Source organism: Antedon mediterranea, chromosome 3, assembly GCF_964355755.1.
Source record: "Antedon mediterranea chromosome 3, ecAntMedi1.1, whole genome shotgun sequence".
NCBI lineage: Eukaryota > Metazoa > Echinodermata > Crinoidea > Comatulida > Antedonidae > Antedon > Antedon mediterranea.
Window position 1 is genome coordinate 25,254,542 of NC_092672.1, and position 14,006 is coordinate 25,268,547.

General features: G+C 38.2%; 2 protein-coding genes across 2 annotated transcripts in view; one reads left to right on the forward strand and one right to left on the reverse strand.

The window, feature by feature from the left end:
* Positions 1-14,006, forward strand: part of LOC140045074 (2-oxoglutarate and iron-dependent oxygenase domain-containing protein 2-like) — a 168,981-nt gene that overhangs the window by 118,081 nt on the left and 36,894 nt on the right. The gene's annotated exons all lie outside the window — the stretch shown is intronic.
* Positions 7,268-8,205, reverse strand: LOC140043326 (uncharacterized). Its single transcript, XM_072087828.1, has 5 exons — positions 8,072-8,205; positions 7,923-7,990; positions 7,750-7,825; positions 7,452-7,652; positions 7,268-7,295 (listed from the first exon to the last, which is right to left on the reverse strand). The coding sequence occupies exons 1-5, from the start codon at positions 8,074-8,076 to the stop codon at positions 7,268-7,270; spliced, it is 378 nt and encodes a 125-aa protein (XP_071943929.1). The 5' UTR covers positions 8,077-8,205.

Consider the following 14,006-nt stretch of genomic DNA (forward strand, 5'->3'; position numbering starts at 1 on the left):
TTTATTTATTTTTTTTTTCAAATCTCAATATCCCATAGAATGTTCAACAGTGCTTCACTGCAGTCTCTGAAATAATAACTCAAATGATCATGTTCTGCACTGGCCATTTTCATATCTAAGCACACGTCATAACAATCTCGGACGTCTTCGTAACTGTTTGCTGCCAACAATTTGTGTTTAAGCATACAAATGTCCGTTCTGATAGCGCTGTAGCCGCCGTCGTAAGCTTCTCTCTCTACTGATACTGACTGAGCATTGTAACTGACGAGGGCATTCTGAATAAAGTTCATCAAGTCTCCCACGTACATTGACTGTCGAAGACTTATCACTTCTCCAAACGTTGATGCCTTGTTGTACTCTGGATACTGATACACGCCTAAACATATGTTGAGCAACGTGTCCAATTCGTAGCCTACCAAACCAAACATTTTTGTATCGTTCGGGAACATCGATCGTGCTTCCTGCAACAGTCGCACACATCTCGTCAACTTTGACAACGAGTTGCAATTGTTCAGCTTAGCGTGAAGATTGTTCACGTACACGTACAAATCTGACATTATCGGTAACGGTTGAGTATACGGGTAGTTGTAGTCGATATTGCAGTACTTGAACGCAGTTGATAGCCAATTTCGTATATCTTCTTTACTCATTTTCTTTCGTTCATCAATTTTTCTATGAAACATATCTTCGAAATTATCTATAGGATATTGGACGGAATAACTATCGATTATAACGTTCCTGTTCTTCATGATCGGGTCGTAGTCGTCGAGTATACGCATGCTATCTTCACATCGCATTTCTAGTCTACGCGACGTCGGATTTATGTTCCACTGAAGCATTATACGCTCTTTTGCATCGCCGTACGTAAGTGCATGGTCTTCGATGTACCACGTTGAATCGTTGTTAAATCTGTAAGCAAATCTATGGTCATCGTTTGACATCATCGTGAATGAAAATGAAAATATGGAATCGTAATCAGTTCCTTTTAACCATTAACAAGACACATACAGAGAGAGAGAGAGAGAGAGAGAGACGCACAGCGCGACGATGACAAAGGCTCTCAACTTCAACACCGATTGGTTTATTGTAGGCAACGAGAATGCGACGGGTGGTGTTGGTGAAACACTACGAGATGAATTTAATAATACCGATTGGACGAGTTGGAAGGTGATGAAGACGGATGATGAAGCAGCAGCAGCAGCAGCAGCAACACGTCTACCCGTTCTACAACATTCAAAATCAAATAAACGAATACAGCTTAACAAAATGACGGTACAAGGCAGACGATTACTCCAACCGCACGTACATCCCAATCAATGGATATTAATAGATGTTGACACTTTGATATGTTACCACGATGAAGACAGAACGACGTTTCTCACTACACATCGTTTACCTGCAAGCGCGTACACGCAGCTGTCGTGTAACAATCCTGATCGGATACGCTTCGGTCATGCATCGATCGCGGCCCGGAAATGCTGGAAACAAAACACAAAGATTCCGTACGCGGCTATCCCGATTCGATACATGGATCGCGACACCACGTTCGATATACGCGATGCGAGTACACTCTTCTACAAGGTTCTCTTGACCGACAGTCCACAATACAAATCTCCAGAATCGTATTACAGAGCGTTGGTGCAACGTGATAAACAGCCACCGTGGACTGTCGAAGTCAGACAATACATACTGAACATACCGCTTCCTCCTCCCGCGCCAGATATCGAATACTTCGAAGCCATCATGCGCTCAGTTGATTTCAGAACGAGCGTTAGAAACAAACGATTACCGTTACAATCCGGTGAATCGGCCTCTTTTTTGCGCGCCGAGCCCATTGTAATAGATAAACACGGTGACAAGTTTGCTCTTCGACCGGCCGACGTCATGACGCCCACCGCATATCGTGAATTCTACTCACAAGTTGGATGGACTAACGCGCACGACTTTGAAAAATGTATACAGTCCGTTTACAGATTCATGCATTGTCCCGTTGTCAGAAGAAATCTGTCGAACGGAGAAGTTGAATTCACGATTCTCATTCCTCTGCCGCCGCCTTCTCCTCGTTCTCCCTCCTCTGTGTCATGATGATGAGCACATGAACGTATTTCGCGCACGAAACGACACAGCAGCACAGAGACGATGAAAGAGTACACTGTTTGTTCGTTGATCACAACATGTTTCGCTACGTCTATTGTAATCGACGTACTGTTACAGACAAACGTTCATCCGATAATCGATTGGCACGCCATCTTTCTACCCGTTTGCCTCTACGCCATATTCGTACACGCTGCATCGACAACAAAACTCATATCGGCGTTTCGATTGAGCATGTGCGCGGCTGCAAACATATCGTTTCTGTCCAATATGAAATTTCTGATCGGACCGTGCGGTGTATCCTATCGAGATCCGATGCAAGAGTGCGGTGCTCACGGAACTGATGCACGTTGTCATCGTGCCATGACGGACGCTCTTCGATGGCAAGCCGATCAACGACGTTGTCCCATGGTAGAGTTGGGGACAGCTGCCGGTTCCATTTACTACACTGTACAAATGTTGCTTGTCTATCTGCCCACCGGTATTCTGCCGGTAATGCTACACATAACCGATCGTTCAAAAGGAAATCAAGTTCTAGACTGCTGGACGTGGTACATGTTCGTTGGACTGCCTATAGTCGTTGCCACGCTACTGGTGGACGTTCTAGCCGGAGCCGTTGTATATCCACTTTGTTCTGAGCACGTAGTGTACGCGTTCCTGTCTGCCGCCATGATGTCCAGATACTCATCGTTGGAACGCATATGGGAGGCGGTTTCATTGACGTCGGTGGCTATGACAATCCTGGATCTGATACGCAACGTTTTTATCTATAAACTCGGTCCATGTATGTTTGACGGTCGTGAACTGTTCAAATGTGATGAGCTCGATAGCTGCTATCAGAATCTACTCGATTTGAGCGCACACAAACTAGATTCATCAGACTGTCCGATCAACAAAGTAGGTCGACACTGGGCATTCGCTCTCATGATTTTGCATCTGATCAGATTCTTCACCATAGTCTTTATTCAATGCTTTATGCTGATGCATAAACGTCATTTTCTGAGAAAAGGCGATGCCGATGGAGAGGAGGATGATGAAGATGTTCTGTTCACTAAAGAACGGAAAGTTTGATGATACGACAAAGGCAAATACAAAAAAAAAAATGTCTTTACATTGCGTGTTTTTTTTTTGTTTCTATTTGGGTCGCGTCACCACGAAGGGAGCTTTGTGTCGCAAAAGCTATATTGCTATAATTAGCTGACGCTTTAAATGCTGGCCTTCTTGCTATTGCTGACGATACGGCCCTGTTCATCGACTAGCTAGGCTTACATACATTCAGGATTTTTTTTTTTTTTTACTCGGTGAGGGGCTGAAGAAAATGGGGTAAGTGAAAATGAGGATGAGGATGAGGATACTAAAGACTGGATGGGAGATAGACGAAGATTCTGACGGCGAGGATAGTTATTGAAAACGAAGAAGAATGTGTAAGAATTTGTATAGGCCTAATCATGATCTAAGAGTAGAAGTGAGTTATGTTAACAGATTGTGTGCTCAAAATAATCCATTAATCAACATAATTATGCAATTTTTAATGGTTGATTTTATATATGAAGATGATAATAAAATTGAAAGAAATTAAAGTGTAATCTTTATTCGTATTCATTTATTTTCATTTCATTTATTCCACATTTATTTAGTCATCAACTACAGTACATCATAATTACAGTACAACTGAGAACAGGGATCCTGCATAAAAAAGCTATAGCTTCGTTTTTTTGTAGGACCCTTTTACATAAGAACAAGTATATAGAACTTAAATAAACAAAGGTGTTGTTAATCAGCATATAGTGATAAAAAGTATTTTTTAACCTGTTTTTTTATACATTTATTTTGTTTCTTTAAGATAACCGGTTTATTACCACCATTACAAGTGAATTCTTTCCACAATTTTGGTCCATATATGTGTATAAACTGTTGACTGCAAGTTAGTCTTGTGAAGGGAATTTCGAATTCAGTTTCTGTTCTGAGGTTATGAGTAGGCCTAATACTGTCACAGTAATTAAGAATATTTAAAATGTGATGTGGTAATTCATTGAATTCATTGTTTAAGTGTGTAAAATTTAATGTAGATCCATTAATAATGACTAATGGTATTCAAGGCGAATGTGTTGTGGATATTGAATAGAACCAAAGTACCGGTAATTGTCCACTGAACTTCAAAGGCTGTTTTCTAATTGTTGATAATCTATTGAATTCGGAAGTAATCTATTGAATTCGGGTCGTATCTTAATTGCCTTGAAAGAAATTATAATTTCAACACAAGGCTCCGTTTGTTATGACACGAGCCATTTATTCTTCAGCCTTTGAATCAAATTACATGTATTATTATTATTATATATTTTTTAAAAAAAGTATGAAGATTAAAAGTTATCGTTAATGTACAGCGTCGAGTGCACATGCGTGCGTGATGTTGAAGCTAAGAGGATTGATTTTCGACGTATTTATTGTTTTATTCGTTGTAAGTGTTCCATGGAATTGGTTATTATTGTACAGAGAGAGAGTGGCGGTTAATCGGGCCGAGATGACACAGCTTGTCAACAAATGTGAAAAGCAACAGAGACGAATCACAGAGAATGCTGATACGATGAATGTGTTTGTGTCGTGGTTGCGAACAAATATCTTTATAGAAGAAAGAGACGAATGTACCGAATATCACAGAAACTATGTAGTACATCCGATCCTGTCCGTTTCGCCGGTTGAAGCGTTTGCCAAGACCGTTTCTAGCTTGATAGAAATTCCTGCTCGGGCACTTGGAAAGGCAATGTCTGACTTTAACTTGAATTTCATAGGCAGAATTCCAATTTCAATCTGGATTCCTGCCCTATTAACATGGTCTTCTATGCTCATAGCTACAGTTACGTTCGTCTATTTACTCTGTCTAAAGTACAGTCGTCCAAACACCGTATTCGTTACTGCACTGTCCACGAAGAAATGTTGGTCGTCGCGAAACGGTAAACATCGGTTAAAAGTAAACTCGTAAAGCTTTGTCACTCTGAAACGTTGAATACTTTTCACACCACACCCACCACTATCAAGAAGTGTTTTGTGTATACACACACACGATATTAAAGTCTAATTTTTTTTTTTTTTATAAACTATTATTTTACCATGCACAAATAATATAGTATTCTCTGGATAATAAGTTCTCGAGCCGTGAAGAAACGGTACAAATATGTAATGCTCGCTTTCTACACTATACCGTTTCGATTTTATCAAGAAGCGAACAATATTATTTGTATACACACACTCACACACACGTACACAAGATAGTAAACTTGTTTACTCTTCTGACTTTTTGTGTGATTGCGCCCTCTGTATATTTTTTATTATTTACCCATACACAAATGATTTTCACGGCTCCCATGATAATGAACAAGTCAGGCACCCTCAGTGTAAGCAGATAACGTCAAAGAATATTATATCACAAGAATGAGAAATCCGTGATTTTCCATGTAACAGTAATTTGTCCATGTGGTAGGGGGCCGCCATAAGTGAGGATGTATCTGGGATGTATACAACTTTTCATGATAAAAAAATGTTATCAACTAGATGCCAACATTATGTTAAATGCTATTTGGATATTTAATTGTTCGTTTTATGCAATTTATTTAGTAAAAACTGCCGTATAAACAGTTTGCTTTATCAACCGGGCGCTACGATAGCGTGACCGGGCGTGTTGGTGTTTACGCGTTTTCACGAAGGATAGTTTAATAATATTCCTATATTTAACTTGTTTCTGGTAAAACAAATACATGTTAATGACATTTAACATTTTATCCTATTAATAACATGTATTTTATACTAATTTGTATCATAAAAACAATACTTAATTTACCGGGCGTAGAGTACTACGCGGCAATGATAAGAATAGACCGTGCTGAGTAAGGATTCGTTGATTTTTGGTGTTGCTGTGTTAGGCCTTTTTTTGTGAACGAATTTAGCATGTTAGTAAATAATTGTCTGTAAATAAAGTGAATGTACACTAGTTTTTTTAATAAATATGTATTATAAAATATATTACAATTGCAAAATATATTATCATAATTCTATTTAATGTGACATGTATAATACGGTATCTATTAAATCAAGTCTTATTTAGTATGTATACATCCGCCCTTATGAGGGCGGACATCACTCTCTGGAGCTCTCTGTTACAAATATCTCATGAAAAAATCGCGGAATACTCATTCTTGTGATATATATTCTTTGATAACGTTTACTGAACCGCGCGGAAGATTTTTTTCGAGCGGGCGGTATCAAACAATCATTTATTTAATGTGTTTTCAATAGTTAAAAGATAACACTTATTTTATGTAAAATATTATTACGCCCTTAATGTATTACTTTTTAGCTATATCTATTTTAAAATGTAATATTGATTATAACGTGGAATACATTTGCACTTTGGTGCAATTGTATTCGACAATTAAAGTTTATATGTAACCGGTTTTCTGTGCATGTCTTCGAATAGAGTTTTTATCCGCATTCAGTAGTCGTCCTAAATTCTGCACACAGGATGACAGAGCCATGAACACACACACACACGCACGCGCACACGCACCCACACACAAGAAATGAATAAATAAAAAGAAACAAACGTGATGTAACTTTTTAAAATTTTTTTATTTGTTAAAACGATTTCCGAGTTAACGACATTTAAATTCATAAACAATAAATACAGTACAATAATATATTGAAATTCTATCAATAAATAAAACATTAAACAAACTGAAATTTCAGTCAACCGTGATGCTGTATGTACATAACAATATGCACCACTAGCAGCAGATATTACAAAAGTATGGATTCACGTACAACGAACTAGGTTAAAATCCACAAACAAATATATTATACATATGTATATTTTTCCTGCTTTATAACTAACCATTTCTGCTTTGTACCCCAAAGCGTTTGGAAGTGTGCCTTTATAACTATGCCTTTTCATATTTGATGATTTTCTTCACCTGATGATCGGCTATGCCCGAAACATAAACTTATATATTGAGGCAGTTTTAACTGATTTGATCTTGATTTTTTTTTCTATGTCCTGCCTATGATTTAGGTCTATAGGCCTATATATATTTAGTTAAAAATTTATACTTGTACAACTAATGATGAAAGGTATTATTTAATTAAACCAACAAAAGACAAATTATTGACAATGAAACTATTTTCATTTCAATACGCGCATGACAGTACCACTAGAAAAAACCGTTATATCAAAAATGTTATTTTTGAATGGTAGAGTTGTCTCCACCATTCCTAAATTTTCGCTGCAGATAGTAAATACGTCATTGACGTAATCTTCAAAGAATAGATTTTGGAACACAATAACGCGTTTGCATCTATTCAAATACCTCATTATGGTTTGTTTGTCTTTTGTTGGCTTCATTCTGATATACGTGAAGCCATTCCATTTTAATATATCTGCTACTTTTGCCGTGTCACTGTTATGTACAGCAGAGCACGACGAAGCTATCAGGTAGTCTATATTGCTGTTGTTGTCGTTTTCGGAATCAAAGGCGTACGTTTCCTTAAAAGGCAGAAGTGTGCTTTGCCTGTGAAAGAAAACATGACGTAAATAAAAAATAATGATTTTCGGGTTTTTGGGGAGCATTTTCCTGCATGAACAAGAATAATAGTAGGTGAACCTACCATGAAAACACGCCTCTGGTTCGTTGAGGGCGTTTACAACGACCCGTCGAATGTAACGGTTGTTGCTGTGTTGATTCTATATGAAATCAAATATATATAATATTATATTATAACAATCATATGAGCAGCGTTAAATAGTATCGTTCGCCAACAATGCATTTACTTTAATTTACCTTTGTCCACGGTTTCTTCTTCTTTCGGGTTGAACGGGTGCTCTTCCGAGGGAACTCTTACGAATGTACTATGAATAAATTATATATATGTATATATGAATCGAATAAATAAACAAAAATGTAATGTCAAGAGAAGAAAAAATACTTACGGCATTATTGGTATTCTTGTTACTGAAATTATAAAAAAAAAAAGAAGAAAAACTGGTTTTATTATACAACTAATAGTACGTGGTGCTGGTGCTAGTTTGCAACCAATTAAAACATATACAAGGCTTCTCGGAGAAGGATTTACTACTGGATGTGTTCAGGGTACACATCTGATTCGTGCCCTCTTTGAATATTTATTTATGCCAATGAGCATCAAGTTTTTCAGTATGAATCATATCTATCTAAATATCTATATTATAAGTAAGAGACAAACAAACAAACAGACAGACGTACAAACTCTCTCACTTATAATATAGATATATAACGTTAGTATTGTATTTACCTTTAACACTATCTTTCCATTGTGAAACATTCTGAACTGATGTTCGTTGTACTAAAACCAAATTTAAAAAAAAAAAAAAGTTGACAAACCACAATCATTGTCATTATGCGCTGCATAACACGGTAAAAAGGGTTACTAATTGGATACATGCAAACAAGCTATCACTAAATATGCTAAAAAACAATTTTATGTTGTTTAGTAACAAATAATATAGTATGTTACCAAAAGATATTATTTTCAACAATGTTCCTATTAATCAAATAACCAACACAAAATTTCTTGGTATATTTATTGACGACAGACTTGACTGGAAAGCCCATGTTAATTACCTTTGCAAATTATTATCAAAAAAAATGTTGGCATGATGTATAAATTGAAATCAATATTTCCTCAAAAAGTATTAAATATTTTATATTCTACTCTTATTTTATCGTACTTAAATTATTGTGTTCTTGCTTGGGGAAATGCTTCAAAATCAATTATTACTAAAATTTTATTAATCCAGAAACGAGCTGTCAGAATTATCTCAGGGGTAATTTTTCGTGCTCACACCCAAGATCTCTTTCAAAAAAACAAAAAAATATTAAAAATTGAGGATCTCTATAGATTTAATGTTGGTGTCATCATGTTTCAATTAACCGCCCGACACCTATAATATCCAGTAAATTCACTTAAAATAAACAATACCACACTCACCAAACAAGACAAAAAGATTAGTATCACCTGCCATTTACTCGAACTAAAATGAATACCCTTGTATACACTGGACCTAAACTCTGGAATTCTCTTCCTTTATCTCTTAACAAAATCTCATAACTGTGCTTTATTTAAACGTCAATTTAAACTATTATTGGTTGAAGGTTCTTTGTAAATTCTTTTATTATTGATGTATTTGATATTTCTTAAATAATTTATATAATCTATTTTTTACTTGTTTTTTTTTTTAGTTTTAAACATGTTAAACTTATGTGTTAGAGAAAAGATATTAGTTTAATTGTTGTTATTTTTTTTTTGGAGTTTCTAATTGTGTTATAATATTATTTCTATTTTATTTGTTTTGTTTTGAGGAGCCTATTCACAACAAGCTTTGCTTTCTTTTAGGCTCCTCCACTTTATATTTATATATTTGTAAAGTGAAATAAATAAATGAAATGAAATGAAAAGATATATTACAATATTCTTGATAATATCGAATCATGCCCTTGTAAAACTATGGTAACATTATTTCTTCTTGATAAAACAAAAACAACAAAACTAGTGACACTATAGAAATAATATTACGTTGCTAAATCAAACAATACACATTTATGAATTACCTTCAACATCGTCAGTCCACCACGGAGTCATCCACATTGTATGTTCTTGCACTTTACACTTAGCTGTTTGCTGAGACATTATTAGTTAGTATATACTGCTTCACTGAAGTGTGTGTAGGATACTGCTTCACTGAAGTGTGTGTAGGATACTGCTTCACTGAAGTGTGTGTAGGCTATATATACTGCTAGCAAAGTGAATTATGTGTGTATACAATTGAATCGTTGGCATTGAACGTTTCTAAATAAAAGACTTCCTTGCGAATTGAAAAGACGATGACCTTCAAAAGTTTATGCATAATTAATAGGCATGAGTATTATCTCCTGGTAAGTTGTACACTGTCTAATCGATGTCCACCTTGGAAAATATCAACGTATGTGATTGTGAATATATAAGAGGCAAGATTGTGTATTTTTAATGTTTAGTTAAAGTCGCGCGGTTGTTGAAAATGAGTAAATCTGAGAGTACAGCCGATGATCTACTGCCATGTGAATTATGGCCGGGCAGTCGAATTACGGACGATATTGTGTTTGGTGAACCCATGCACATCATGTGCGTCGAGTTGAAATCGTTTGAAATACCGACAAACTCGCTGCGCAATTGCTCCCCGCATACGTACATAATGATGATGGTGTTGTTGAGAAAAGCGTTACAGTTGCACTGCAACGATGAACAGCACGCACTGGTGTGCTCTCTTATTGAACCTAGTCGCATCGTGGATGAAACGGTTCGGGGTAAGGTGTCGTGCGGTTACGTGTTCTGGTTGATCTTCCCACGACGTTTGCACAAAATGTTACAGTACGTTGTCAAGTCCATACTGTTGATAAACAACGGATACCTGCCAGCATGGGACACAACATTCTTGACAGACGTCCGATGCGAAATGTTTTCCGACAACGATCTTGATGATGATGATGATGATGATGACGACGATGATGATGATAATGAACCGAAACGTAAAAAGACAAAACGTAAACGAAACGATTCAGCAACGGCGACAATAAAATATGCATTTAAACATTTCGATTGCCGATTGGGTCGTGGAACGTCGCAAATGAAACGAACCAAGATAAATAGCTATGTTCCACACGTGACAGTGCTCGGGGATTTTGAAAGAAGCATTGAAAAATATTTCTGTTTAGACATACCGAAAATCGAAGGCAATCGATTGCCCCCGACTGTTAGAGAACAAGATACAGCAGAGGCGTGGCAAAAGCGCGCAGATCTGTTTACACCAAAGACTCTTTTTTCGTCATCTAGACGTGCAACTCATCGACGTGAGCTGACACGTTTGATTGCAAATGAATCGAGTAATGCGCTAACTCTCGATCAGTTGATGACAATTGCCGACAAAGAATTGAATCTACCTCCGACTCTTAAACTGTCTTTGCAACAGATTGATCCGAGAGTTATAATGAACGAAGGCGATAGTCGTTGTGTAAGCTTCCAACATATGAAAGCGTGGATATTGGAACCTCACATGTACGAGGCGAATTATTTTTTGAAAAGACACTTTCCTGCACTTGAAAGTGATACGAACATTGGTAATACAAAATTGTTTGTTCACGCTATGCGCGATGATGCAGCGCAATTGGACGAAGACAAAATTTCGGCAATCGGAAAACTGTATGTAACCAACCAGAATCAGAACGAAGTGACCATAGACTCGAGGTACGTATTTTATAATTATCATCATCATCATCATCATCATCACCACAACACAAATTGTAGTGTGCGTGTTTTACTTTTGATTTATAATTGTTTTCGTTTTGTTTTTTGTTTTTTTTTTTTCTTAATAGGCATTTATACGGTGAAAAATACACGGCAAAGAATCCGGGCATAGTGATGATGAGAAAGATTTTTCACAACTTGCAATTGACTCCGGAAAGATACCGTGACAAGACTGTCGGCAAAATTTTCTTTGACATGTACACGCAAGTGCATATGGGAAGACACGTGCAAATGAGCGAAGTAATAACGCAATCGTATGCCGATATGTGGGATACCGAGATGAAGGGTTGGTGTATGAACGCGTCTAGACACAGTGACGGCAGTTTTGTTCCATTCGTATACGAAGAGGAAACTGACGTGAAAATATCGATAGGTTATCGATATCTTTTGAACATGGTGGCTCTGATAGGTAATGTGGCCGGTGTGTCTAACGCTAAAGGTGAACTTTTGTATATTTTACTGTCGGCTATACGTATCGTATGCCCACACGATGCGATGGCCATGCACGCCATTCTGGTTGGACCTCCCGGTACGGGTAAAACGTCTGTGATGGTAGCCGCTAAATCTGTAATCGGTAACGCTTACTCAGACGACGTTACTTACCGAACACAGAAAGCCGTGCTCGTCGATAATGAGCGAAAGTACAAAAATTCAAAAAAAATACGCTTCATGAACGAATTTGTGCCACCGTCGTCTGGATCTAAAAGCGATAAGAATCCGTTGTCAATTGAAAGCAGTCAAGAAGCGGCAATAATGAAAGAGGAACTCGATTCCGGCTGTACGCGCACCGAACGAACCGAGAAGGTAACGGATCCGAACACGGGAACCACTCGACACGGTGTTCGAACCGTAATCAACGTTTGCGATAATGCCACCATAATGGCCATGAACGAAAAAAACTTGTGTAACTCGTTAAACGAACGAGTTGTCACTTTTGACGTGGCACCCAGTGGTGTTGTCAACGTGCCCAAGAAAATGGAGGGATACGAGAAGGAATTGGATCGTTTAAAAATTCGAACGCAATTCGGCGCTCTGCGCCACAAAGTAATGGAACATGTACGGTTGGCAGAGTGCGGTCTGTATCCACGTCGATCGGAAGGAGATTCGTACAAAGACGATCGTATGCTACTGTTGACTTGCGATAGAATATCTGTCGAATTGGAAAGGCAAGGAGTCCGATTCGGATTCGCCACAGAAACTAGAACCATCAATAAACTCATCGACCTGGCACGTTTGTGCGCCTTTCACAATGCAGTGATTCAAGTGAACGGCTGTCCGTTACAAAGTCTGCACGCCAATACACCTCGATTACCGAACGAGAACACTTGTTGTCTCAATTCAAGAATCATAGCCAAACATCAACGGTGGCTGATGCAACAGGACATGAAGCGACTACACGACATGGTAATGTCCGAGGCGCAGCCGGATCCTGCTGATATTTTGTTTGCATTTTCGTTAATGTGTCCGATGCCACAGAACGAACTGATCATCGTGAGAACGATAGCGGATCAGTTGATTGATCCGTCTCATGATCCCGTTCATCGAGATGGTGAAACTTACTTTGAATTGACGTGCAGGAGCGAAGAGGCGCTTCTGTCCATTTTAGAGCGCAAAACGGGTGTTGCTCGCAAACAATGTAAGGAAATATTGTTGGCTATGCACAGTGGACGGAGTAAGTTGTTTCGAAAAATGGACGATAACGGACAAAAACAGCTTCTGTTCAAATGTAGCGAGGCAACGGAAGCTCATCTTTCGTCACATGCAAACGAGTACCGTGAAATATCGGACGTGATGATGGCAGGAATGTGCAATGCAAAACAGTACAGGGGAAAACATTACATATACGTTATGCTCAATGGAAAACTTACACAAGCCGCACGCTTCTTGTCTCATTTGCCCGTCTTCGCTCGACATATGTACTGGGGCCAGTCAAACTCTCAAGATCCCAAATCCAGCATCAATTATCTAGGATCGGTGCCGAAAAAGTTTACCAACGAAGAAAGATACTGGATAAAAATAAATTTAGATTTTCACGAGACCCGACTGGCGTACGTTAGGAAACTCGCAATCCAATCGTGTGTGAGTGGAGACTGCGACGAAAACGGATCAATTGCGGTCGGTGTTGACGTGAAAGAGATTGCCGACAGTTTAAGGGTGTTGAAATGCAGATCATATGACGGTAGCAGAGATAGACTACCGATGCCACCGCCGGTGATGAACAACGATCACACGTGCAGATTGGTATTGGAAACGTCGAACGCTCGAGCCTTTATGGTACACGTTAGCGTCTTTTTGCCACAACATAGACGTTTGAAAAAAATACTCGAATTGTGCACAAAGGTTGTGCTCGAAGATAAAAACGCGTGCCGAGGTAATCGAATACGCGTTCTGGTAAATGACGAGTTCGAGGCGGATGAGCTGAGAAACGGTGTGAATTTGCTAACAAACGACTTGAGACACTTGATCAATTCTTCTTCGATCATCTCGGAAACACCACCACCGAACGTATTCTTTCACGTAAATCTGTTGACGTTGAATTCATTGGAAGA

What these genes read in the sequence shown, in the direction of transcription:
- LOC140043326 (XM_072087828.1), bottom strand. An exon ending in AGAAGAAACCGTGGACAAAG is followed by an intron (nt 7,826 to 7,922) that starts GTAAATTAAAGT and finishes GATTTCATATAG; the next exon opens with AATCAACACAGCAACAACCG. An exon ending in ACCAGAGGCGTGTTTTCATG is followed by an intron (nt 7,653 to 7,749) that starts GTAGGTTCACCT and finishes TTTCTTTCACAG; the next exon opens with GCAAAGCACACTTCTGCCTT.